This window comes from Ovis aries, chromosome 21 (genome assembly GCF_016772045.2).
Source record: "Ovis aries strain OAR_USU_Benz2616 breed Rambouillet chromosome 21, ARS-UI_Ramb_v3.0, whole genome shotgun sequence".
In the NCBI taxonomy this organism is placed as follows: Eukaryota; Metazoa; Chordata; class Mammalia; order Artiodactyla; family Bovidae; genus Ovis; species Ovis aries.
In genome coordinates, this window is record NC_056074.1 from 673,615 (window position 1) to 700,938 (window position 27,324).

General features: G+C 38.7%; 1 protein-coding gene and 2 non-coding genes across 15 annotated transcripts in view; all 3 read right to left on the reverse strand.

The window, feature by feature from the left end:
• Window positions 1–27,324, reverse strand: part of CEP295 (centrosomal protein 295) — a 49,903-nt gene that overhangs the window by 864 nt on the left and 21,715 nt on the right. For 5 of the 13 annotated variants that reach the window (XM_027959480.2, XM_027959479.2, XM_060404196.1 and 2 more), the window contains exons 13-26: window positions 25,751–25,888; window positions 25,184–25,281; window positions 21,535–24,961; window positions 20,400–20,532; window positions 20,093–20,236; window positions 13,432–13,584; window positions 10,007–10,098; window positions 9,431–9,533; window positions 8,810–9,058; window positions 7,874–8,013; window positions 6,939–7,113; window positions 5,726–6,372; window positions 4,958–5,098; window positions 1–94 (exon numbers count right to left, since the gene is read on the reverse strand). In XM_027959480.2, the coding sequence (XP_027815281.2) occupies window positions 1–94; window positions 4,958–5,098; window positions 5,726–6,372; window positions 6,939–7,113; window positions 7,874–8,013; window positions 8,810–9,058; window positions 9,431–9,533; window positions 10,007–10,098; window positions 13,432–13,584; window positions 20,093–20,236; window positions 20,400–20,532; window positions 21,535–24,961; window positions 25,184–25,281; window positions 25,751–25,888 (5,734 nt within the window). Of the gene's footprint in view, window positions 95–4,957; window positions 5,099–5,725; window positions 6,373–6,562; window positions 7,114–7,873; window positions 8,014–8,809; window positions 9,059–9,430; window positions 9,534–10,006; window positions 10,099–13,431; window positions 13,585–20,092; window positions 20,237–20,399; window positions 20,533–21,534; window positions 24,962–25,183; window positions 25,282–25,750; window positions 25,905–27,324 lie in introns of those variants that run through there. The other 8 variants (XM_060404199.1, XM_027959481.2, XM_060404197.1 and 5 more) reach the window with 5 other exon arrangements.
• On the reverse strand, window positions 9,621–9,692 carry LOC114110217 (small nucleolar RNA U2-30). Its single transcript, XR_003586543.1, has one exon. It is a non-coding gene; the product is annotated as a small nucleolar RNA U2-30 (small nucleolar RNA).
• On the reverse strand, window positions 9,844–9,923 carry LOC114110219 (small nucleolar RNA U2-19). The gene has a single exon (XR_003586545.1). It is a non-coding gene; the product is annotated as a small nucleolar RNA U2-19 (small nucleolar RNA).

Genomic DNA, 27,324 nt, shown 5'->3' on the forward strand with positions numbered 1-27,324 from the left:
CTGCAGACACAGTTGGTTTCTCCAGTGGATGTTCTGACATAGCTGGATAATCCGAGTTTTCTGTTTCTGACAGAAGAGGCAGAAATTCACTCACCTAATTGCAAGAAAGTCATAGAAGACTTTACCACTTCAGAGAAGACTTTTATAGACTTTACTGTAGTTCTTTTGCAACTGCCTTTCTAGAAAATTCAGTCCTAAAGTTATCTTGAGTTGACCACAGCAGATGACCTTCAAAAATTGAAAGGATGAGCCAAGCAAGAACTGAAAAATGTAAAGGATAACTTACAAAGCAATAGCACTTAATTTAGTTATCCAGCCACTAACTAACTCACTACAGCCTTGAGGATGAAAGGCTCAATGAAACTATCCCAAGACAGGTCATGGTGGAGAGTTCTGAGGACACATGGCCCACTGGAGAAGCATTGTGAACCCCATAAACAGTATGAAAAGAATTACTAGAGCTCATCAATGAATATAGTAAAGTTGCACGATATAAAATCAACACACAGAAATCCCTTGCATTCCTATACACGAATAATGAGAAAGTAGAAAAAGAAATTAAGGAAACAATTCCATTCACCATTGCAACGAAAAGAATAAAATACTTAGGAATATATCTACCTAAAGAAACTAAAGACCTATATATAGAAAACTATAAAACACTGATGAAAGAAATCAAAGAGGACACTAATAGATGGAGAAATATACCATGTTCATGGATTGGAAGAATCAATATAGTGAAAATGAGTATACTACCCAAAGCAATTTACAAATTCAATGCAATCCCTATCAAGCTACCAGCCACATTTTTCACAGAACTAGAACAAATAATTTCAAGCTTTGTATGGAAATACAAAAAACCTCGAATAGCCAAAGCAATCTTGAGAAAGAAGAATGGAACTGGAGGAATCAACTTGCCTGACTTCAGGCTCTACTACAAAGCCACAGTCATCAAGACAGTATGGTACTGGCACAAAGACAGACATATAGATCAATGGAACAAAATAGAAAGCCCAGAGATAAATCCACACACATATGGACACCTTATCTTTGACAAAGCCAGTTGCTTCATTTGCTATTATTTTCTCCCATTCAGATGGCTGTCTTTTCACCTTGCTTATATTTTCCTTTGTTGTGCAGAAGCTTTTAATTTTAATTAGATCTCATTTGTTTATTTTTGCTTTTATTTCCAGCATTCTGGGAGGTGGATCATAGAGGATCCTGCTGTGATTTATGTCTGAGAGTGTTTTGCCTATGTTCTCCTCTAGGAGTTTTATAGTTTCTGATCTTACATTTAGATCTTTAATCCATTTTGAGTTTATTTTTGTGTGCGGTGTTAGAAAGTGATCTAGTTTCATTCTTTTACAAGTGGTTGACCAGTTTTCCCAGCACCACTTGTTAAAGAGATTGTCTTTACTCCATTGTATATTCTTGCCTCCTTCAGGTCAGCAAAAGAGATGGAGCCAAAGTAAAAATGTAGGATGTGGCTGGTGATGGTCCAATGCTGTAAAGAATAATACTGCAAAGGAACCTGTAATGTTAGGTCCATGAATCAAGATAAATTGAAAGTGGTCAAACAGGAGATAGCAAGAGTGAACATCAACATTTTAGGAATCTAAATGGATTAAAATGGACTGGAATGGGTGTATATAACTTAGATGACCATTATCTCTCTTAGAAGAAGCCCTCATAGTCAACAAGAGTCGGAAATGCAGTATTTGGGTGCAGTCTCTAACAACAGTGATCTCTACTTGTTTCCAAAGGTTATCACAGTATACATTATCACAGTATTTGGGTGCAGTCTCTAACAACGGTGATCTCTACTTGTTTCCAAAGGTTATCACAGTATACATTATCACAGTAATCCAAGTCTATGCCCCAAACAGCAACGGCAAAGAAGCTGAAGTTGAATAGTTCTGTGACTTAAAAGACCTTCTAGAACTAACACCCCAAAAAGATGTCCTTTTCATCACAGGGAATGCAAAAGTAGGAAGTCAAGAGAGAAGTGGAGTAATGGGCACGTTTCATTTTGGACTACCAAATGAAGCAGAGTACACAGGAAACTTCCCTCATAGCTCCTGCAATGCAGGAGACCTGGGTTCAATTCTTGGGTTGGGAAGATCCCTTGGAGAAGGAAATGGCAACCCATTCCAGTTCCTGCCTGGAGAATCCCATGGACAGAGGAGCCTGGTAGGCTACAGTCCATGGGGTCGGACATGACTGAGCAACTTCACTTTCTTAGTAACTAAACCACCACCACCACCACAGCAAACACACTCTTCCAACCCTAATCCTACACAGGAGATGACTACACATGGACATCGCCAGATGGTCAATACCAAAATCAGACTGATTATATTCTTTGTAGGCGAAGATGCAGCAACTCTTATACAGTCAGCAAAAACAAAGACGAGCTGACTATGGCTCAGATCATGAAGTCCTTATTGCCAAATTGAGACTTAAGGAAGTAGGAAACATCACTAGAAACCACTAAATCAAATCCTTAACAATTATACAGTGGAAGTGACAAATAGATTCAAGGGATTAGATCCGATAGAGTGCCTAAAAAACTATAGGACACTGCATGGGAGGCAGTGATCAAGACCATCCTGAAGAAAAATGCAAAAAAGCAAAATGGCTGTCTGAGGGGGCCTTACAGAGAAGAAAAGAGAAAGGCAAAGGAGAAAAGGAAAGATATACTCATCTGAATGCAGAGTTCCAAAGATCAAAGAAACAGATGAAACCAATAGAATGGAAAAGACCAGAGATCTCTTCAAGAAAATTACAGATACCAAAGGAACATTTCATGCAAAGATGGGCACAACAGAGGACAGAAACGGTATGGACCTAATAGAAGCAGAAGATGGTTAAGAAAAGGTGGCAAGGATACATAGAAGAACTGTATGAAATAGACCTTCATGATCCAGATAACCACAATAACATGATCACTCACCTACAGCCAACCATCCTGGAGTGCAAAGTCAAGTGGGCCATAGGAAGCATCACAAACAAAGCTACTGGAGGTGATGGAATTCCAGGTTGAGCTATTTCAAATCCTAAAAGATGATGCTGTTAAAGTGCTGCACTCAATACGCCAGCAAATTTGGGAAGCTCAGCAGTGGACACAGGACTGGAAATGGTCAATTTCCATTCCAATCCCAAAGAAAGGCAATGCCAAAGAATGTTCAAACTACAGCACAATTGCACTCATCTCATGCTAGCAAAGTAATGCTCAAAATTCTCCAAGCAAGGCTTCAACAGTACATGAACAGAGAACTTCCAGATGTTTAAGCTAGATTTAGAAAAGGCAGAGGAGCCAAAGGTCAAACTGCCAGCATCCACTGGAGAAGGAAATAGCAACCCACTCCAGTATTCTTGCCTGGAAAATCCCATGGACAGAGGAGCCTGACAGGCTACAATTCATGGGGTCGCAAAGAATCGGACACGACTGAGCAACTTCACTTCATTGGATCATAGAAAAAAGAGCTCCAGAAAAATATCTGCTTTATTGACTGCCAAAGCCTTTGACTGTGTGGATCACAACAAACTTGTGTAAAATTCTTCAAGAGATGGGAATACCACACCACCTAATCTGCCTCCTGAGAATCAAGTTAGAACTGGACATGGAACAATGGACTGGTTCCAAATTGGGAAAGGAGTACGTCAAGGCTGTATATTGTTACCCTGCTTATTTAATTTATATGCAGAGTACATCATGTGAAATGCCAGTCTAGATGAAGCACGAGCTGGAATCAAGGATTGCCAGGAGAAATATCAAAAACTTTAGATGTGCAGATGACACCACCCTTATGGCAGAAAGCGAAGAGGATATGAAGAGCTTCTTGATGAGGGTGAAAGAGTAGAGTGAAAAAGCTGTTTTAAAACTCAACATTCAAAAAACAAAGATCATGGCATCTAGTCCTATCACTTAATGGAAACAATGGAAACAGACTTTTATTTTCTTGGGTTCCAAAATCCCTGTGGATGGTAACTGCAGCCATGAAATTAAAAAGATGCTTGCTCCCTGGAAGAAAAGCTATGACCAACCTAGACAGCATATTAAAAAGCAGAGACATTATTTTGCCGACAAAGGTCCATCTCGTCAAGGCTATGTTTTTTTCTGGTAATGTATGGATGTGAGAATTGGACTACAAAGAAAGCTGAAGAATTGATGCTTTTGTACTGTGGTGTTGGAGAAGACTCTTGAGAATCCCTTGGACTGCACGGAGATCCAACCATTTAAGACTGCATTTAAGATCCAATCTTAAAGGAAATCAGTCCTGAATATTCATTGGATGGACTGATGCTGAAGCTCCACTACTTTGGCCACCTGATGCAAAGAACAGACTCGCTGGAAAAGACTGATGCTGGGAAAGACTGAAGGCTGGAGACGGGGATGACAGAGGACAAGTTAGTTTTATGGCATCACCAACTCAATGGGCATGAGCTTGAGCAAGCTCCAGGAGTTGGTGATGGACAAGGAAGCCTGGCATGCTGCAGTCCTTGGGGTCACAAAGTCCGATATGACTGAGTGACTAAACTGAATAGCACTTTGTTAACACTGTTTTCTACCATGTGCTTCCCTCATAGCTCAGCTGGTGAAGAATCTGCCTGCAATGCAGGAGACCCTGGTTCGATTGTTGGGTTAGGAAGTTTACGTGGAGATGGGATAGGCTACCCACTCCAGTATTCTTGCCTGGACAGAAGAGTCTGTCCTCAAGGACAGAGGAGCCTGGTGGGAGTGGCTCAGAGGGAGACATGACTGAAGGCTAAGCACCAGCAGCAGCAGTCCTATCAGCTCACCCACTGTCAGTTTTCTATTGTGAGCACATTCATACAGTGATACTGTAAGAAGAAATGTCATGTACAAAGCAAAGTAAAAATACCCTTACCCCCTAAATTTCAACAATAGGTTGCTATATAATTGAGGTTTATTAATGAGAGCTGTGAAATTTACCTGAAAACAGCTCTTTGCCTCATCTTCTCTCTTTTCTTCTAGAGTTAAGTTTGCAAAATCCATTTCAGCAATACTGATATCACTGGTGCTTGTCAATGTAAGTTCTGGTTCTTCCATTATACCATGGCCAGACTCTGTTTCCTGTGTAACAAAAGGGAAACCACATTCAGAAGGGAAAAAATAATGTACATTATAGAAGAACAGGTTGTTCAACTACTGACACCAGAGAAGATCTACTCTGCATTATAAAGCCAAACGCTCACAGGACTAGGTGGCCAGACTGAGTAGGGGTTGTACAGCATCAGAGTCTGCATCCTACCTAAATGGAGCAGTGGCTGGCTACTGGGCTGCAGCCAAATGTAGGATGCTAGAGCATCCTTTGTAAGAGAACAACCTTTAATACTTAACAAGAATACAAGAAAATCCAAAAGGTGACCAAAACACCTTATTTTCTGCTTACCCATGGCAGGACAAACAGTACTAGAAGGTAAAAGCTATGTTTAGGTGACTGCTGAAGCACAGGCTTAGCTACAATTTTTCAAGTAAGCTGGAGAAGAGAAATGTAAATTGGAAAGAGAGATATGTAAAATTCAGAGGGAGGTCAAGTTAAAAAATTTGTCATTTCTGCATTTCATTGGAGATTTCCAGTGATTACGAGACTATCTCAGATAGGAATGTGAAGAAGTAGCTTTGTTGCATGTCCTGCAATTTTGTTTTCAAAGTCTTTCCTGAAAATGAATTCAAGTATACAGCACAGATTTCACTTACCCAGACTGGAATAGATCTCTGTAATGAAAATGATCCAGAATTTACAAAGAGCTCTGATTGTCCAAGTTGAGATGGGTGTTCTACAATTGTTGGAATTCCTGCCATAGTTGAGTCTTGAAGACATTTTTCATTCTGAACAGTGAGTGAATATGGTATTTGAATTGAAGTTCCCATCTCTACTGTCCTTACACATAAATGAGAGTCAATTTCCTCTACCTGTGGATTTAAATCACAGGTTTCTTTTTTATCATCAGTGAGTCCTTGACCTTGTAACACTGTATCAAGTCTTTCTGATAGTTTTTCAAAGCCCAGTCTTTCTTTTCTGCCTTCTTCTGGTTGGTCTTTTATTGACCACTCACTAGAGGTAGAACCACATGTAGTGCTATGCTGCAGATTTAACTGATGAAATACATCAGCCTCACCAGATGAACTGAAGACCGAACTTGGCAAATTTCCTTCTGAGAGCTGGAAGTGAACACTTTTTTGCTCGTTTTGTAACGGTTCATTTTGTTCAGTCGAACAGTTCTGATTTTCCACATTTTGGGAAGCTCTAGCTTCAATGCTAAAAACGCTTGGTTGATCGGCATGCTGGCTCCCTTCCTGTGAAGAATATTCTGGTTGAAGTTGTCGAAAAGATTGTTCAGACCCTGTAAGAGATCAGTTGATCATAATTAGGTGTTGTAAAACTTGGATATAGTCTCTAACAATTTCTGAGAAAATTATAAATAAAGCCAGGTTACTAATAAAGTTCAGAAACAAAAACTGAGGTACACAAACAAGAACAGGAAGCTAAAGGACGGTCATTGATTTTCAAATAATTACTGCTCACACCATGTATTTTCTCCTATAATATTTAATAAAGGAAATATAGCTATTAGACACAATGAGGACTTTCCCCCCATAACAGAATATTGACTTTATAACTGAAAGACAGACTAACACATTCATATCTCACAGATGGGTATGTTGTGATATGTGTACGTATATATATACACACACACATAATTTGTATAAAAAGTTTTAGAAGGATACTTTAACTGGAAGGCTGAGGTAGGGAAGCTGAACAAGAGGCAGCACTTACTACCCTTAAAAGGAATAAGGGTGTAAGTGGAGACAAACCAAGAGCTACTAGGCACAATTTCCAAGGAAAAATGATATGAACAACCATGAGAAACTGTTGAGTTTTATTTAACTTTCCCGAACTTCTGCATACCCTCAATATCTTCTGCAGCAAAACTCTGAGCTGTGTCACAAGCCAAGATAGGGTCAGGCTGCTGGTTCAGACTGGTATTAGAAGAATGCAGGCTGGCCCTCCTCAGTGCTGTAAAAGAAGCCATACTTTTGGGGGATGGAGTAGCATGGAGGCTTTCACAGGAAGAACCTGACCTCTGATGGGAAACAGGGAAAGGCTGTGTTACCAGTTGCATCAACAAATCCTCATGTTTCTTTGCTATTGCACTTCCTTAATTACCATTTCACTATCATATTAACAACTTGCTTATTCAAACCCAATTCTTTCACTTTAGGAAATACGGAAGAGACTTTTTATTTAGAAAACAAACTGTATTAACTAACAAGACACAGTTCAGAACATGACAATCACTTTCTGATAAGCAGGAACTATGCAGAGTTGCCTGGAAACAGAAAGACCCACGTTTGAATCTTAGCTCCTTTACTCTGTAGGAGACTTTCAAAATTTTACAACATTCTATTTACCTGACGAAGACTAAATTCCATCAAAGTAACTCCCCCCAAAAAACCCTGAAAACTAACGATTAAAATGTTCTCAAGTTTTTATGGAATGACCCATAAAAAATACCTAGAAATAAAGCGGTTGGGACCAAATTCTAATGCACCTATTTTCAATCTTGGTTCCACATTGTAACCATTTTATCTGACCATTCCTAGATTTTCTGATTTAACTGGTCAGAGGTATAGTCTGAGCCTGGCAGGCTACAGTCCACAGGGTCGCAAGAGTCGGACACGACTTAGTGACCAAACCACCACTGCCACAGTCTGGGCACTGGTAGCTAAAAGCTCACCAGATGATTTTAGTTGGCAGCCAAGGCTAAGAATCATTCTTCTGTTCTAACAGAAGAAAAGACAGACTGTGTTTTGAAATTCACTGCAAAGAAGCATCTACTTTACCTGGTTAAAGTCTTTGCTGTCTTGAGAAATCCCAGAGAAACATGATAACAAATCAAAATCTGGATGTGGTTCTAAGGGTTTAAATAGCTGACGATGCAGATTTGGAAAACTGTGCTCCAATTCTGGAAAGTCTAAGTCAACTGTTGGAATTTTAAGGAAAAATAAAAAGACAAAGACATTTATCTTAAAAGTAAAGCCTAGAAAAGGAGTACTAAGAACATATTCATAAAGGTTATCTTAAGGTAACTGCAACTCAACAAAATTATTTGCATTCTTCTCACTACCAGCAGATGCTGTCAAATTAAGCCCTATCATTATTTCTGATGCAAAAGTGGGGGGTGGGGGGTTTCCAAACCCTTTGACAAATTTAAGTTTCCATTTCTACTAGCCTCAAAGTCTTTAGGGGGTTTAGGAATAAGATGCCATTAGGGTCACTGCTTTGCTACAATAAGCTCTGTTACTCTCAGGTCATTTGGGGATCAATTACTTAAGAAAAGCTCACTATACTGAGTGCTACCATGGGCCAGACACTGAACTTCATATGTATTATTTCACTTTATGTGTATTATTTCCAACACCTCTTCTACAGAAGATGAAGAGTAAGCTGCCTGTGGTCTCAGGAAACAGTCACAGGGTCTGTATGACTTAAGTTTATGTGCTCAATACAGGCAGTACTGCCTCCACTGCTGTAGGTAACTTTGCAAAGGTAAAGGAAGACCTGCTCATCTCTTCCACATGGTCTTCAGTCTGATTCCAGAGCTCCTTTCACTAAGTGCCCTCCTCAGTGTTTTCCACGTTATAATTGCTACAGCAAGCCATCAAAACACAAAGCTCCCAATTTCTCCCAACTAAAAAGGATGATAGGTTAAAAATGAAGAACACTTAGTTTACATAGACATATTTATTTAAAAAGTCTTACTTTTAAATAAAACTTACCCCGAAAGTCTGTTTTTTCAGTCATCAAATTTGTTTCGTTAATATACTTGTCTCTCATCTGTTGAATGTGTGTCTGACCAGATGTCAGTGTTTCCACTGCACATAAAAGAGGTTTATGGACGTCCTGAGAGTCCTGTCTTTGAAAAATATCTTGTGTTGAAGGAACTCTAGAACTTAAAACATTTGTTTCCTGTTCTTTACCAGCAGGAGGTTCTTGTTCCCTATGGTCCACATGCTCTGGGAATGACTCTGAAAATGGGGTTTAATGAAAATACTTAATGGCTGGGTACTTCCTTTGACACAGATTTTAGCAGACAGACATAGCAACATACACTGATAAGGAATCAGTACAACCAAGAAACGTGCTTGGTAGTTCCCACCGATATTAGCAGACCCTGCTCAATGTGCTACTGGAGATTGATAGAGCATCACTGTGACTTCCAGACATGTTCAGAATATCATACTGTCCAATATTCTAAAGGCATGATTACTTTACTTTTGAGATTTAAAAAACAATCCCTCTCAGCACATTCTGAAAAACAAGGTTAGCTCTCATCACTGTACTGCAACTCAATTGGTGTTTGACTTTCAATTTGTTTATAAACGTTTTGATACTCATACCTGGCTCTGTAAGGCTTAAATCTATGTTTTCGTAACTTAAAAAACTCCCAGTGGAAACAGTTACTGAAGATAATGGCTCATGATAAATTTCTTGTGTTTCAGCCTAAAAATTAAGGAGAACATTAGGTCACTGTGTAGGAAGAAATAGCTAGAAAAAACCCAAATTGCCAACAGTAGCAGTTATTAATTCTGAGCTCAGATCAAGTGTAGAAACCTTCATAGTTATATAAAGTTCCGCAGTAAAATCTTTTCATCATTGCTCAGAACTCATCAGCCTTTCATACAAGCACACCCACAAGCAACTCTCACTTACCCACCAGTATCTCACTTACCCACCAGCCCCTTAATTATCCAGTCACCTATACACACACACACACCCCTTCACACCCCTTATTTTAAATTATTCTTTTGCTTCTCAGAACTATAGAGATCATGCATCAGGTACACTGAGTGGTCTTCTGATGCTCAGATTTGGCTACTTTCATCACTGATCCACTTCAGTAAGAGCAGATCTCAGAGAACACAGATGAAGCCAAGCAGCTCTAATGATGCAGGGCACATCAAGACATTACTAACCTTAACATTTGGATCCAGGTACGTATGGCCTTCTCTCTCCACAGCATAGCTTAATACTGCATAATTCTCAACCACAGCCTCCTTGACTTTGACTAAAAGGGGGAGGGAGGAGGAAGGAATGGATTATGACAAATCAAATTCTTAGCACCAGAAGGCATAATTTCCTGCTTTCCTAGAATTTTCTTTTTTTGACTAAGAAGAAAAAAAATTCATGTTATTATTCATTAATAATATTTATAGCTAGCACATGTACTTTTTCATGAAAAATTGTAGTTGTTATTATTCTATGAATAAAAACCCTTTAAAAAAGAGCCAGTGTGATTGGAAATGCTTCTATCATCATTTTCAGTAAAGAAGCAAGAATATTCAATCATAAGTACAACTTTCATCTCAAAGTTGAGAAAAATGTACATTAAAGAAAGTGCAACCAGTGTAGAACAAGGAGAAATCTGACTTCTTCATAACTTGCAGTGCTGTCTAAAATCACAGGAGCATGTACTGCCTTTACTATGAATTATCATTCCTAATTACATTTGACATACTAAAAACACATACAAATTATACTATCTCACCATTAGTAATCTGGGTATTCTGAGTTAGTTTTTTTCTTACTCTCAATAGCCAACATTTGTGAGAAAGCTGGCCAAAGCATATGTCATCTGTGGCTCTGAAACAGAATAAAATTAAAACTGTTCCACCAAATATAAAATAAAATTTTCATCTCATTATCACCATGATATTAAGAGATCATGCTAATTAAATGTTTCTTAAGTGTTTATGTAAGAAATGTTTTCTAAGAGGTCACATATCCCAGGCACATATGCATCTATATATGTGTGTAGATAGATATTCATAAAATGATATCTATATTATAGATAATTAAGTAAAACTACAGAAAATATTATATTTAAATATAATTTGTTTTTAAATACATTTTTTGACTCCTAGTTGAATTAAAAATATTGTGACATAATTTAACCATTAAACTGTTACTTGGTTGCTTCTATATACACTAAGATTTTAAGTGAAGAAAGTAAGAAACTTAATAGAGGTTTTTTTTTTAAGCAGCTCATCTCAAAAGCCAGTTTTGAGATGAGAAGTTAGGGATTTTTCATTCAGAATCACAATTCTATAACTGTTATTATCTATAACAAACCAAAGATTCCCCTAGAGATGGGTGGCCCAGGGTAGCATTTGGGTAGTGATAAGAATTGAAAAATAAAAATGAGAGACAGAGAAGCAAGGTCAAGTTACTTAAGATGTTGAAGAATTCAATGGACAGGTCCCTGAAAGTAACTGGAAGAGAAGTATCACTGGTTTGAAAACAGCTCACTGATTAACAGGGACACAGTGAGAGGTTCCTAAAAAGGGGAAGTTACATCATTAAAGCAATGCCTTAAAGAGATTAATCTTCCCATATTGCTACAGGAAGGCAACATTTTCTGCTTTCCTGAGAAGCAAAGCACCATTTCCTGCTTTCCTACAAAAGCAAAGGGTACAGAGTGCAAAGCTAGGGAGTACCACCTAAAAAGCTGAGAAACCAAGGTGAGGTGATGACCTGAATCAAGCGGTAGGGAGGGAAAAGACAGTAACAACACTAAGACCCTCCCTTCCAAGGTAGAAACAACACCACCTCAGGATGATTGTGAGAAAGAGACAAGCAGCCTCTGACAGCCAGGAGCAGACCTGGCACTACTGGCTATGCCTTGGAGTTCTCCTGGTAAACAGGTACAGTGTTACAGAATACAAATATTGGAGAAGGCCACACTCTGTGACTGATGGGTCAACACAAAAATCAGACCATCAGTTCTCATGTCTGAACATAGACAAAACCATGAATACTGTCCAAACCACAAAAACAACCATCTCCTTATCCTGGCTGACGTGAGTGACTGCTGCTTAACCAATTACAGCTTTACTTTGCCTAACTCCATTATTCCTACCTCCTAGATAGGAATTTTGTAGGTATCCAATAATAGAATCACACTTGCTTCCTGATAGTATCCAATACTAAAATAAGCAAATCCCTATTTCCTTGAACCCTCCCCAAAATCACCTAATAAAAGCCCAAGTCTTACAGTAAGTCCTTTCTGATACCCTGTCACTAACTCACTTTTGGTTCCCCATGGTGTGCGTGCTCTCTCACTGCAGCAAGTCAAAGCACACAGCTTTCTTGTGTAGGTGTGTCCTCTGGTAGTCTTTGGCTAGAGGACACTGACAGGTAGAATAAAAAGGAATCCGAGTATTCACTGAGTGAGTGAGTGAATGTCACTCAGTCATGTCCAACTCTGCGATCTGATGGACTATACAGTCCATGGAATTCTCCAGGTCAGAATACTGCAGTGAGTAGCCTTTCCCTTCTCCAGGGGATCTTCCCAACCCAGGGACTGAACCCAGGTCTCCCACACTGCAGGCAGATTCTTTACCAGCTGAGCCACCAGGGAAGCAAAGAATACCAGAGTGGGTAGCCTATCCCTTCTCCAGCGGATCTTCCAGACCCAGGAATCAAACCCAGGTCTCCTGCAATGCAGATGGATTATTTACCAATTGAGTTATCAGGGAAGCCCTTAAGTATTCACTGGCTAAATTTAAAAAAAAATGCTAATAGTTTTATTTCAAAATTTCAAAAACTATAATTCATCGGAAGTTATATCTGTAGTTATTTCAATCTCCAATTTAAAAAGGAGATACTGAAGTCAATTTCTCTATAAACTCCCATATAGAAAATAGGTCTCGCTCTTTTCTCATTCTATTAAACACTAGCTACAACTAAGGTAACAGTTATCCAAGTCTAAGTGATAGCTAAAATAAGAAGAAATCTGGTTAGAAAAAGGCAACTTTTAAAAAGATACTTTAGAAGTAATGAAGCAGTACTGGAACTATGCTTTGTAGGATCAACATTACACATAAAAAACAGCCTGTTATAAACATGCATAAATTCAAAAGCAAGAAAATTAACATCAGTTGTCTTTGAGTGGCAGATTTTAGTCATTTAAAGTTTTTTCCTTGTAACTTGTTCTTTAATACTTTTCAGCATTTAAAACTAAACATAAAGCAGCTCATTTAGAATGCCACAGATGTGAAATTACTTATTATCTAAATAAGCTTCACTTTCCTTATTCAACTTTTTGCTTATGGAATATAGGCTTCTTATGGGAAAAAATTTTACAGTATGTAAACATAGGAAATAGACAGTGAAACCCAATCTCCAACAAGGGTTAACCTGTACTAACACGCTGATTCTTATTTCAGACAGTTTTCAAATGCATGAACAGACTTTTCTCCTCTCATTTAACACTTTCACAAAACTGCAGTTTTACTGAAGTTATTTACCATTTTTCATTACACGCAACGCTACAATAATTATCTTCTGCCCACATACTCTTATGCACAGCAATTCCACTTTTGATTCCTTTCTCTCTCACCTGCTTTATCAGAGTCATCACCACAGATGTTCTCCTGAGCAACTGGGTGAAGACAACCAAATGGATCACGGTCCAGAGGGCTCCCAAGAAAACTTTGTTCTCGGCTTATTGAGACCCTCAGGGGGTCTCTGTCTTGACAAAAATCAGGTTTACCTGGGAGGAAAAAAAACTGACTTACTGAATGTTAGAAACCTATGTTCCTTGAAACTAAAAAGGGTAAAAATCTAAACTCTTAAAAGGTTTGATCAATGTCTCAAGAAAAAGTAACTGCTTAACTTTCACACAGCCTTTACATTGTTTTACTTCAATTTTATTAAGTTTTTAATATGCCTGGAGAACTTACTAACCATTAATATTGTAAAGGTATAATATGTATTCATAATGTAAAATTCAAAAACTGCCACAGCTAATCTGTGGTATAAGGGACCAATTCAGGTGTTTACCCTGATTTCCTTATGCCGTTCTTTTTCTTCCCTGCACCCTTGCCCCATTCTGTGCCTGTTCCCCCTGATTTCAGAGTGTAGCTGTGGCCACATGGCTAAGAGGATAGCGGGAAATCCATCAGGGTCTCCCCACACAGGCATGAATCCTGTCAGCTGTGGCACTGGTGCTTTTCCCCTTAGAAGGTGACCCTTTGACACTTTTGCAGTTTGAGGGTCTGTGATAAATCTGATCACAGTGTGTAAGCATTCCATTTCTCCAGAGAATAAACCTTTCGTCTTCCTTGGGGATGATGTTGAGAAAGAAGAGTTACTATCAAGAGTACAAAGGAAGAGTTTATGGAGTTCTCTTACATTCCAATTCCTGACCTGGATGGTGTCTACCTGAGGGTGATTTTCAAAGTACTTATTAATATTTATGACTGAAATAAACACTTATGAAACAAAGGAATGGGAGACACTCAGAAGTAGAAGCTAATTTACTGGAGGCAACTCCAGAAAAACTTGAGAATTAAGAGGCAAGATGTATTACAAAATAAAGGTGTGTATTAGGGAACTGAAAGCAGGTAGAAGGTTTAAAAACATGTACTTGTAAAAGAGCCCTCCCATCACTGGAGATTCCTGTCTCTCAACATCATCCCCAGGGAAGACGAAAGGTTTATTCTCTGGAGAAATGGAATGCTACAGATCTGTGATCAAATTTATCGCAGACCCTCAAACTGCAAAAGTGTCAAAGGGTCACCTTCTAAGGGGAAAAGCACCAGCGCCACAGCTGACAGGATTCACGCCTGTGTGGGGAGACCCTGATGGATTTCCCGCTATCCTCTTAGCCATGTGGCCACAGCTACACTCTGAAATCAGGGGGAACAGGCACAGAATGGGGCAAGGGTGCAGGGAAGAAAAAGAATGGCATAAGGAAATCAGGGGTATTGAAAGAAAGTCTACATCCTCTTCTCAGGTCCCTCAGGTCTGCCTCCATAGCACCAACAGCCAGGCTTGTATCAAAGTTAGAGGACCTTTCTTTGAAGAAACTAAATTGTAAATTGCTCAGGTAAAATAATCACAGGTACTAAGTGGACAGTCCTCAATGAAAAGCCACCTTTTCAATGAAATCCGGAAGTAAATAAGGTCCCCACCTATAGAATTTCCAATTAGCCATTCAGTGTTCCACTGAAATAAGCAAGATTTTAGATTTTAAAAATTCTAAAATTTCACACAGGAGAAAAACAAACAAACAAGGAAGGACCCAGACAGAAAATACAGGAACCTGAACAAACAAAATCCTATAAATATTCAGTGTAGGTAGTATCCTGAATCCATGGAACAAGAGCAAGATGCTATGAAAAGAAACAGAAAAGAGGACAAGCTTTTAGAGACTATACTTTGAGAGCCAATATAAAAATTTCTAAGAAATGTTAGTAAAAAAGCGGAGACAATGCTCTTAGGAGGTAAAGGCAAAATAAATAAACTACAGAGAAGAAATTTAGCTCAGATTTTCTCAACTTTATCGTCACCCACCTAAGGAAGGAGGCTTTTAAAGACTTTTCCCCTAATGGCTTCCCAACTCTATGAAATTTAATAACTATATATATATCCTGTATATCTTTTTTTGGGGGGAAGAGTAAACATTTTGAAACTTTAATACCAGTGTAACATTGCTTTGACATTCAACTACATGGTCTGTAACTTAACAAAATACTGGTCTGAAAGGAACAGAGAACACCCTGGTCCTTCAAAGACAGTTTCAGAAGCTCTGTTTTCAAAGACAAGGGATAGTATTCACAAAGTATGAAACTACAAAAGGTGACAAATATTAAATGAAACTATTTTTACAAATACACACATTATCTACAAATAAAAGTAGAAATATATTAATAAAAAAAGATTATGTACCCACTTTCCCCACTATTATTCAACATAGTTCTGGAAGTCCTAGCTACAGCAATCAGAGAAGAAAAAGAAATAAAATTAATCCAGAGCAGAAAGAAGAAGTAAAGTTCTCAGTCTGCAGATGACATGATAGTGTACATAGAAAACCCTAAAGACAGTATCAGAAAATTACTAGAGCTAATCAGTGAATTTCGCAAAGTTGCAGGACACAAAATCAACACACAGAAATCACTTGCATTTCTATATACTAACAATGAAATATCAGAAAGAGAAACTAAGGAATCCCATTCACTGCTGCAACAAAAAGAATTAAGTATCTAGGAATAAACTTACCTAAGGAGACAAAAAGAACTGTGCACAGAAAATTGTAAGACACTAATGAAAGACTTCAAAGATGACAAACAGATGGAGAGATATTCCATGTTCCTGTGTAGGAAGAATCAATGTTGTGAAAATGACTATACTACCAAACACAATCTACAGATTCAATGCACTCCTTATCAAATTACCAACGGCATTTTTCACAGAACTAGAACAAAAAATTTCACAATTCATATGGAAACACAAGACCCTGAAGAGCCAAAGCAGTCTTGAGAAAGAAGAGTGGAACTGGAGGAATCAACCTTCCTGACTTCAGGGTATACTACAAAGCTACCGTTATCAAGACAGTATGGTACTGGCCCAAAAACAGAAACACAGACCAACAGAATAAGATAGAAAGCCCAGAAATAAACCCATCAACCTACGGGTACCTTATATTTGACAAAGAGGCAAGAATATACAACGGGGCAAAGATAGCCTCTTCAATAAATGTTGCTGAGAAAACTGGACAGCTACACATAAAAGAATGAAATTAAAACACTTCCTAACACCATACACAAAGATAAACTCAAAATGGATTAAAGACCTAAATGTAAGACTAGAAACTGTAAAACTCTTACAGGAAAACATAGGCAGAGCACTTGGTGACATAAAGCAAGATCCTCTATGACCCACCCATCTCCTAGAGTAATGGAAATAAAAACGAAAGTAAACAAGTGGGACCTGATTAAACTTAAAAGCTTTTGGACAGCAAAGGAAACTATAGGCAAGGTGAAAAGACAACCCTCAGAATGGGAGAAAATAACAGCAAATGAAGCAACTGACAAGGAGTTATTTCCAAAATATACAAGCAGCTCATACAACTCACTACCAGAAAAATAAATAACCAATCAAAAAGTGGGAAAAAGACCTAAACAGAAATTTCTCCAAAGACATACAGATGGCTAACAAACACATGAAAAGATGCTCAATATTGCTCATTATTAGAGAAATGCAAATCAAAACGACAAGAAGATATCACCTCACACCAGTCAGAATGGCCCTCATCAAAAAGTCTACAAACAATAAATGCTGGAGAGGGTGTGGAGAGAAGGGAACACTCTTGCACTGTTGGTGGGGATTAAACTGTACAGCCACTATGGAAGATGGTACGGAGATTCCTTAAAGAACTAGGAATAAAACCACCAATGACCCAGTAATCCCACTCCGAGGCATATACCCTGAGGAGACCAAAACTGAAAGACACATGTATCCCATTTTTCATTGCAGCACTATTTTCCATAGCTAGACCATGGAAGCAACCTAGATGTCCATCAACAGATGAATGGATAAAGGAGTTGTGGTGCATATACACAATGGAGTATCACTCAGCCATAAAAAGGAACACCTTCAGGTCAGTTCTAATGAGATGGATGAAGCTAGAACCTATTATACGAAGTGAAGTAAGTCAGAAAAAGAAAGATAAAATATTGTATTCTAACGCATATATATGGAATCTAGAAAAATGGTACTGAAGAATTTACTTATAGGGTGGCAGTGGAGAAACAGACATAGAGAATAGATTCATGGACATGGGGAGAGGGGAGGAGAGGGTGAGATGTATGCAAAGAGAAATATGGAAACTTACATTATCATATGTGGGGTGGATGGCCAACAGGAATTTCCTGTATGGCTAAGAAACAAACAGGGGCTCTGTGTCAACCTGGAGGCGTGGGATATGGGGGAAGGTGGTGGGGGGATGTTCAGGGGGGAGGGGATATATGTGTGCCTATGGCTGATTCAGGTTGAGGTTTGACAGAAAACAAGAAAATTCTATAAAGCAATTATCCTTCAATTAAAAAAAGAATGTATCATTTAATTTCCAACTTAAAGAAAGGTGTTCCCACAAATAGAGAAAATGTGATCTCAAATTATTTTAGTGGTGTTTAGTATTTCGCTTAGTTTTTACTAAAATCCACTGCCATCTAAAGAAGCAAATACAAGAAGCACCACCAAGGAGGCCTGAACAGTGACTGTGTCTGGTGAGTAGGATTAAGGGGTGAGGGGTGTGTAGGGGCAAGAAGAAATGCTGTTTCATGCTATAATCTTTTAGCACTAGTTGCCTTTAATTATGTGATTAAATTACTTCCCAAAGAAGTGTGATAAAGGCTATGATGAAAGCTCCCAAAGAGCACACGAGAAGGTCACATGATAGTCCAGGCAAAGTTTATGCCACAAAGTGGCACCAAACTCAACCCTGAAGGGAGGGAGCAAGACTATGAAGGCCCTGGTGGATGAAGCTAGGGACTTAAGACTTAGTTTAGACTCACCCTCCAGCCAAGGGGAAACTACCGAAGAGTTTTAAACACAGGGCAATAGAGGCAAATTACTCTGAGTACATCATGGAAAAATGAACGAAAGTAATGCTAGGCTAGAAACAGGGAGACATGGGGGTTTGCAGCAGTCTTTCAAGAAGGAAATGACAGCCTGAATTAAAAGGGTAGTCGTGGGAATGGAAACAAGTGAATCAACTAGAAATGGCAGTGGGAATGCAAACAGAGTTGATCATCTAGAATTGAAAAGAACTGGTAATCTGTTGGGTGTTGGAGAGGTACAGACAAGGAAACTGTCAAGACTTACATCGGGTACTTTTCATTGAAAAAGGGCTAAAGGGTAAGGAAGTGTAGGTGAGGGAATATACAGCTTTCCCTTCTAAGCAAGACGACATTTTTGCAATCTCAAACACAACTCATTAATTTACAGGAATCAATGGTGAGAAATTCCCAATGCTCAATCTGAATCAGGGAAATCACCATTCTATTCCTGAATAGTTGTGTTTACCAAATAGTGCAAAATGAAGCAAAGCTTCCAAAGCCTACTAATAAACAGAACACTTACTTTACATTATAATTTCCATAAGACATAAGAAGAAAACAAAATGTGGAATGACTCTTAAGAGTTATTCAGAATTTATACCTTCTTAAACTCTTTTAGCCAGAAACAAAAGTACAATATTTTATGGCTTAAGATCTAAATGGGCTTCCCTTGAGGCTCAGCTGGTAAAGAATCCGCTGGCAATGCGGGAGACGTGGGTTCAATCCCTGGGTTGGGAAGATCCCCTAGAGAAGGGAAAGGCTACCCACTCCAGTATTCTGGCCTGGAGAATTTCAGGGACTATACAGTCCATGGGGTTGCAAAGAGTCGGACATGACTGAGCAACTTTCACAAGACCTAAATAGCTAGTATCAATAGTAAACTTCCTTGTACCTTTCTATTAACAAAGCTTATTTTCCCCCTTCAAAGAGTCTGCTTGGATAAATTTGATCAATAAAACTATCTGGTTGAGTGTAAAATCTAAAAACAACTATAAAACGAAAATAAAACTTTTATTAAGGATCAACAGAAGAAATTTTTCCAGATAACTGGATCTCTGAAGAAGCACAGAAAAGAAACATACATGTTCTAACAGTCTTTAGAGCCAGGATTTTAAACACCATAATTATCCTGTGAAAGATATAAGAAAAGAGCAGTGAAGGTACTGAGGTGAAAGAGCAGTACAGGAAAAGAGAGAGAGGGAAAAAAAAGAAAAAAGTTATATCCTAAAGAAACTGGTTTAGGAAGGAACCAGAGGAGAAGGAAATGGCAACCCACTCCAGTGTTCTTGCCTGGAGAATCCCAGGGACGGCGGAGCCTGGGGGGCTACCCGTCTATGGGGTCGCAGAGTCGGATACGACTGAAGCGACTTAGCAGCAGCAGCAAGCAGCAGAGGGAAGCAAGAATGTCAGAATAAGGAGACAAAGAATTTTTGTCTACAATAAATTGCTTTCTCCCATATATAAAGAATTTAGTTACCTAATGATGTATTTCTTTAAGTCTACATTTTAAATACTGTTTATATAAACCACTTTTTCCCCTTCATGAGTACTCATAGTCTAGGTTTCTTCAACAGCCACAAAATATTTAGCATCCTGAAATAACTATAGAAAACTAGCAAACTATTAAAAAATCATTTTATCAAATCATCTTTTTACCTAGTATAGAAGTTCTGCCACTTGTTGGTGATTCTACCTCTTGTATGGCACTAAGTTCATGTTGGTTCAAGTCCAATCCACCTCTTATTTTTGCTACAGGTGGTTTTGAGGATTTCCTACTCAGTTCTTTGTCCTGATGCACGCCTATCAAGTCAAAAGACAAAGTTGGGCACAATACAGATCCATTAATACAATGAACTTCTTCAACTAGCAAGTGTAGGAGGTGAAAGCAAAGAATCAACATCAGGATAATGAATGCAACAGAATGCAATTATTAGTATCTTACCACTTTGTTTGGCATTACTACCTTCTGAAAGGAGCTGATCATCATCACAGTTGCTCCTGTCTGCAGGACCAATGTTTTCTTGATAGTGGAGATGAGGAAGCCATTCTTTGAGCTTCTGGGTTTCAAAATCATTTTCAACTGTGGGCTTACTTTCCTGAAAAAGAGGATAGATGAGGGTGGGGATGACACAGGATGAAGGATCACGTGAAGAAGTTACTAGATTTGTATCTCCTTTCTTCAATTAGTACCTCAAGCAAACAAACAGCTCCAACCACATTATTACAAATTTATCTATAGATTAAAAAAATGAGAAGGACTTCTAATATTGAAAGGGTAGTAATTCCACTGAAAAGAACCACCAGTCACAGCCTTGAACCTCAAGAACAGCCTCCACTGCACCTTTTGAGATTAGATTTGAGTATCCCCAGACCTCACATTCTCATGAATTCAAACTTCTCCTGAGCATCAAAGGATCTGTAGAATTCTGTTCAGGCTAACTCATAAATTTAGGAAACACTCTTTTAAAAGACAATAGACACATTCATATATAGGGGGATCTACTGTCTCCCATATAGAGAAACTATAAATAGAAACCAGAGTCCTCTCAACAATTCAGTCACAAGCAGCAGGTCCAAATGTTCATCAGCCTAAAATCACACCACTTTTATACCAGGTGTTAGTATTGTCAATTAAAGAAAAAGACGGTACTCATTTTGATTCTATACAAATGTCAACAAAGTGCTATAGAGAAAGCACAAAGTCTGCTGTTTGCCTAAGAGAAATTCTGCTAACTAGTTATTTTACAATTCAATCTTGTGGTAAGCTCAAAACTCTTTATAACAAAACTTTAAAACAAAGCCTACATTTTTAATGATGTTTGCATTTGGTTGTATCAAACTATTGGCTGAAATTAGTTGGGTTTCAAATAACTATTAACCTCATAAACACCATACTAGGCAGATGAATTTTTATGTTTTAACTCCCATGTTATTTAAGGTAGAAAATTAAAGCCCAGTTAAGTTCAAACCACTTATTCTCAATAACTAAGAACTTATTTCAGCCTAGGAGTAAAACAAGTATTTAGTTTGGCTGAGTTACCTGAGTCATCGGGTTACTGGTGATGTTTAATTCTTAGATATTCAAGTTTAATACATACCTGGCTGTCTTTGAAGAAATCCTTCAGAGTCTCCCAATGTTTCTGTGTCTGCTGCTGCAAGGCTGTCTGTGTCTGTACAGGCAATACCTCTTGGGCTTTCTGACTAAAATGCAGAGCTTCTTTTTGTAGCTCCAACTGCTTCTGAAGTCCCCAGTTATCTTGCTGAGCAAAGATGGGTTGTGAAAAACTCAAAATTCTATCTTGAGGTCTTGGGCACACAGAAGCACTAGAGGGAGCTGCACATTCAATCTTGTCTGAATACAATTCACAAACGTTTTGAGATTTTACCTCAGCAAAAGGTAGTGGAATAAACGAATGTTCTCTTTCCTTGGATAGAAGCAAAGAGGGAACAGGCTGCCCAGAAGCATCACCTTCAATCAGTTTTGTCTGATTGCCTCTAAGCAGTTCTTCCTGGGCCTTTTCACTAAAACGCAGGACTTCACCGTGGAAGCCCAACTGTGTGGACACATGGTCTTGCTGAGGCAGAACAGCCTGGGATAAATGCAAAGGCCTCTCCTGAGGTCTCAGAATCTCAGGATGACTTGAGGAAACAGCAAGGTCACTTCTGGCTGGAAAACACTTTGGCATTCCTTCAGAGTTAGCAACAGGCAGTACTACATGGGATAAGGATGAAGAGGCGCTGGTCTGCTCAGCTGAGACCCCTTTTTCCAATTTATTTAGTGTTTGCAAAAGGAATTCTTCTTGAGCTTCCCTTTGTATATCTAACTGCCGTTGACAGGCCTTTAAATCACCATGGTGAGGTTGGAGAAAATGCTCAGGTGACCTTCCCTCAAGTGTATATTGTCTGGGCAAAACCAACTCTCTTTGGATTTTCTCACTACATGGAAGAGGGTTTGTCTGGGCATACAAAAGTTCTTGTTGAAATGTGACTGGATAATCTTGTTGAGGCAAAACAGGCTGTGGTAAACCTAAAAGTCTATCAGGCAACCTTGGTATCTCAGAATGACCTGAGGAGACTATATTATCACTCTTAGTTGAACAAGATTCTTGGATTCTACCAGCTTCACTAGGAGGTAATGGAGCAAAAGGAGGCTGTATGACTTGGAGTAGGAAGGAGGAAGTGCCAACCTGCTCGGGAGACACTCTCCCCTTCCACTCATCCTGTTTGTGCAAAAGAAATTCTTGCTGAGCTTCCTGTTTAGACTGAATGATGGCTTCCCTCTGTGTAGCTAACTGTTCTTGGAGTGACTTCAGGTTATCTTGCTGAGGCTGGATAAGCTGTGATAACTTCCGAAGTCTACCCTGCAATGCTGGGATCTGAAAACGGCTTGAAGTAGTTCTCTCACTCTCTGCTGAAAGAGGTTCCCAAGATTCAGCAGAAGGCAACGAAGTGAGAGATAGCTGCCCTAACCGGGATGTGAATGAGGGGCAAGTCTGTTCAGAAGATATATTCCCTTGGGATCTCTGGCTGAACTGAAGGGCCTCCTCTTCTCTGTCTAACTGTTCTTGCTGTCCTTCCAAATTACCTTGCAGAGGTTGTGTGTATCTTGAAAATCCCAGAAGTCTTTCCTGAGATTTTGGGATCTTCCAGTGGCTCAAGGGAACAGTACTGTCACTCCTGAATGACATGTATTCCTGGCATCTTTCAGATTCAGCTCCCTGAGACAAAGAGGTGCCAGTCTGTTCAAAAGGGAAATTTTTTTCTAATTCACTTTGTTTGTGTACAAATTCCTGAGTTTCTTGTTTATCACCAAATATTACCCTCTGAAGGTGTGACTGATTGTGGAGTGCTGTTAAATTTTCCTGCTGTGGCAGACTATACTGTGGAAAACTAAGAGATGCATCCTGAAATGCTGGCATTACCAAATTACTTGAGGGAATAACACTATCCCTCTCAGAGAAATAAAAGTTCTGAATTCTCCTAGGCTCAGTTTTAGCTGAAACTTGTGAAGCAAGTGAATGTTGAGCGACCACTGGCAGGAATGAAGAACTCATCTGCACAGACTTAGCGTCTTCCAAATCCCTTTGTTTACGTGAAAGTAATTCCACTTGGGCTTCATGCCTGGCCTGGAGAGCATCCCTCTGTGTAATTAGCTGCTCTTGGAGCAACTTCAAACAATCGTGCAAAGGTTGGAACTGTTGTGGGAAACCTAAAGACCCATCCTGAGATGCAGGCATTTCAGTCTGGATTGAGGGACGCTCCTTCTCAGTCTTAGATGAATACTGGTCCTGGATTTTTCCAGACTGAGGACCAGCAGAAGGCAGTGAAGTAAATGTATGCTGAGCTACTTGAGGTGGGAGAGAAGAGGACCCAGTCTGTTCAGCCCATACTCTCCCATCCAACTCATTCTGTTTATGCACACATAATACTTCCTGGGCTTCCCGCCTAGCCTGAAGGCTGTCCCTCTGCGCTTTTAACTGTTCTTCGAAAAATTTAAAATTAAGCCTATCCTGAAGCTGTGGGACCCCAGGATGGCCTGAGAAAACTCCAGTCTCTTTCTTGGTTGGAGAAGATTCCTGGATTCTCCTTGACTCAGCTTGGGCTGAAGGCAGTGAAGCAAATGAATTCAGAGGTATTAATGGAAGGAATATAGAAAGGCCAGTTTGCCCTTCTAACTCTTTCTGTTTACACAAAAGCAATTGTTCCTGAGCTTCCTGTCTTGTCCGAAGAACTTCCTTCTGTAGGTCTAACTGTTTTTGGAGAGCCTTCAAATTACTTTGCTGGGCTATGATATTTTCTGAGAATGGCAAAGACTTATCCTGCATTTGGCCAGCTACAGAATGGCTTACAGAAACTATACTTTTGCTCACAGTTGAAAAGGGTTGCTGGATTTCTCCAGACTCGACTTTAGTAGGCAGAGAACTGAAAGAATGCTCAGCTACCAATGGTAGGAATGAAGATGGTTCAATTAACTTAGAAGATACACTTTCACTGTTCTCTGAGAACACTTGTTGGGAGTCTAAACTTTGAAAAGCTGTTGCCCCAGATGTTTCAGCTCTTTCTCTAGCATCCTGTACTGTCAGTGGCTTATCATGTGATAAAGCCCTTGAAAGCATTTGAGAATCTGTAGCAATCAATTTGTAGTCTCTCTGTTGTACTTCAGTCTGTGAGAGTTGCTTTTGGTGTTCTTGCGATTCCAAAGCTTGCTTGGCTAAAACATCTGAAGTGACTAATACTTCAGTTGTTTCTACCTGTCTTTGTGGAAAGCAATTTTGGCTTGAAACCTGAGAATGTTGCTCTAATTTGGAGATCTGCACAGGTTGTTTGTTAGGACTCAGCTTGGGTCCCTGACCTTGATCCTCATGTTCTGATGGAACACTGGGTCTTTCAGATTTTGGTGGTGGCACTGATGTAACAGAACCAGGTATCACTGGTATAGCTGACATGGACGGGTACTTTCCTCTTAACATTGTCTGATATTCGAGTAATCGTTTCCTGGCTGTTTCAACAGACTGCTTGTGAAACCTACCCAAAACAAACAAAAGTTACTCCTTTTTGATGAAAACAAAAACAACCTACATTCTCAAGTATTTATACATTACATTCAATCTAGGGGTGGCCATAATCGAGAAATCCACATGTCATAGTTCTAAAGAGAATCCTGGTAAGATCTTCATATACACCAAATAATACACCCTGAAAATGTAGCCATACAATATCACATAAAAACTGTACCCTAATTAATACCTGTTTTGCTGTAATAGCTGTTGTTGATAAATACGAATCATCTGTCTGTGCCTATCTTCATCAGAACGTATGGTGTATGATGCTGGAGCAGTGCTGACCTAGTAAAAGACAAAGCTACTAATCAAAAGGCAAATACAGAAACAAGTACTAGAGTATTTTACATAAACTGAAGTTCTATAATTGTAAACTTCCATATAGTTCCATATAGCCTTTTTTTTTTTTTTTAATAAAAAAGACTGGCACGTCCATTGTCGAGAAATGAAGTAATCTGTCACTCTTGCTTAGTGTCAAGGAAGTTCAAAAGCTCAACACACACACTGCATACAAGTCACGGTCATCATATCAGCACTGTCTAGAAACTGAAAGATGAAAGTCATCAGGTTTACATAAACTTACTTATATGTATATACATATTTATATGTATCAATCAGGTTTGTATAAACATATACATATATAATTTAAAAAAAGATAAACAACTTAGAAAGGCGTTTTGCTTTTCTGAACACTAAGATTGACTGTTCTTATCCTCCAACAATCTACATAGGGATGAGATTTCCTGCATCCTACCCCAGTCTGTTGAGTTGTTTTTCTTTTTTCTTCTTCCAGCTGAGCTCTGAAGCAATCAGTTTCTAATCTTAACTTCTGTTGCTCAATCTGTTCAAGCAATTCCAACTGCTTTTGCTTCTGTTCTTCTATTTCCATTATCTAAGTAACAAAAATACTACTGATCTATTAACAACAAACTCATACCAAAGTTTACATGCATTACACTGAAAAGTAGTAGGTCTCATCCCCAAGAGTAGCAATTCTCCAAGAAGAAAGTGGTGATATTTTATCTGTTACTGCCACTGCCAGAGGGAGGAAGGGAGCAAGATGGAGAAAGGGGAAAGGAGAAGGGAGAGAATTTAAAAATAAACATATTAACTATTTCTATTTCCTGAGAGCACAGGGAAACCTTGATCACCACTGAAGCACCACCTCCAGAGAAGTAGCAAATTCTGTTAACATCTTTAGCTCTTGTCTTGTTCTCGGTAAGGATAATGCCTAAGGAATTAAATATCAAGACCTCCACAACACTTTGATTTCTTAGACATACTTGTAAAAGGGTGCAGTTATCTAGAAGCTAAGTAACAGTACACTGAGCAACATTCGGTCTTTACTGTCAGGCATGAAACAGATGGGAAGACAATGGCAGAGGATGATAAACTCTAAAATTATACCAACACACACACACAAATCCAAGAAATAAAAACATCTATGTTAAAGTAACTACGATTCATAAGGACAAGGACTAGTCTAACTGGTTGCCTGCTAAATCCAACAACTTCTAGTCCTTGAAACATACATAAGAAATAACAAATAAACAGAAAAGGGAATCTATGTGAAGCTTTATTAGGTGGCACACTTCTGCTAGATATCATCTAATTTTCAAAATTTAAAATGTCTCAACCTGATACTACCTATTCTTCATCAAGCAAGAGTGACTATAGCTGAGTTCCTATCTTTACCTTTCTTTAATATAGTAGTTACTAGCTACATGTGACGATTAAAACTTAGAGCAATACAAAACAAAATTTTAAATTCAGTTTTTCAGTTGCACTACTCATATTCAACAGCTCACATAGCTAACAATTACCATACTTGACAAAGATATGGAATATTTCCATTACTGTGGAAGAATCTATTAGAAAATACTGCTTTACAACACAGATTAAGAACCACTTATCTGAGAAAAAACAATGGCTCATAAGATTATCAACCCTCAGATGCATTTTTTTTTTCCTCAGATGCATTTTTATAAAAGCTATGACTATAAACTGATTGGCTTAGTAACAATTAGCCTCTATCAAGTTAATTTGTAGTAAGAAAAATTCTTCATTAAAGTAGAAGGAACCAATATTATAGTTACAGAAACTGAATTAAAATTTTTTCTTTCAAAAGCAGCCTTTCAAAAAAACTGTTGTGATCACAAAGCCCAAATGTTTAATATCATGACAGGGACTCAGTTATTCAACAAATATTTATTGAGTACTTACTATATATAAGGCATTGTACAAGAAACTATATAGGGTAAATTGACTTTTAAAAAAGACAATCTCTGCCTTTATCAAATGAATGTGTAAGATAGAAGAAATGATATC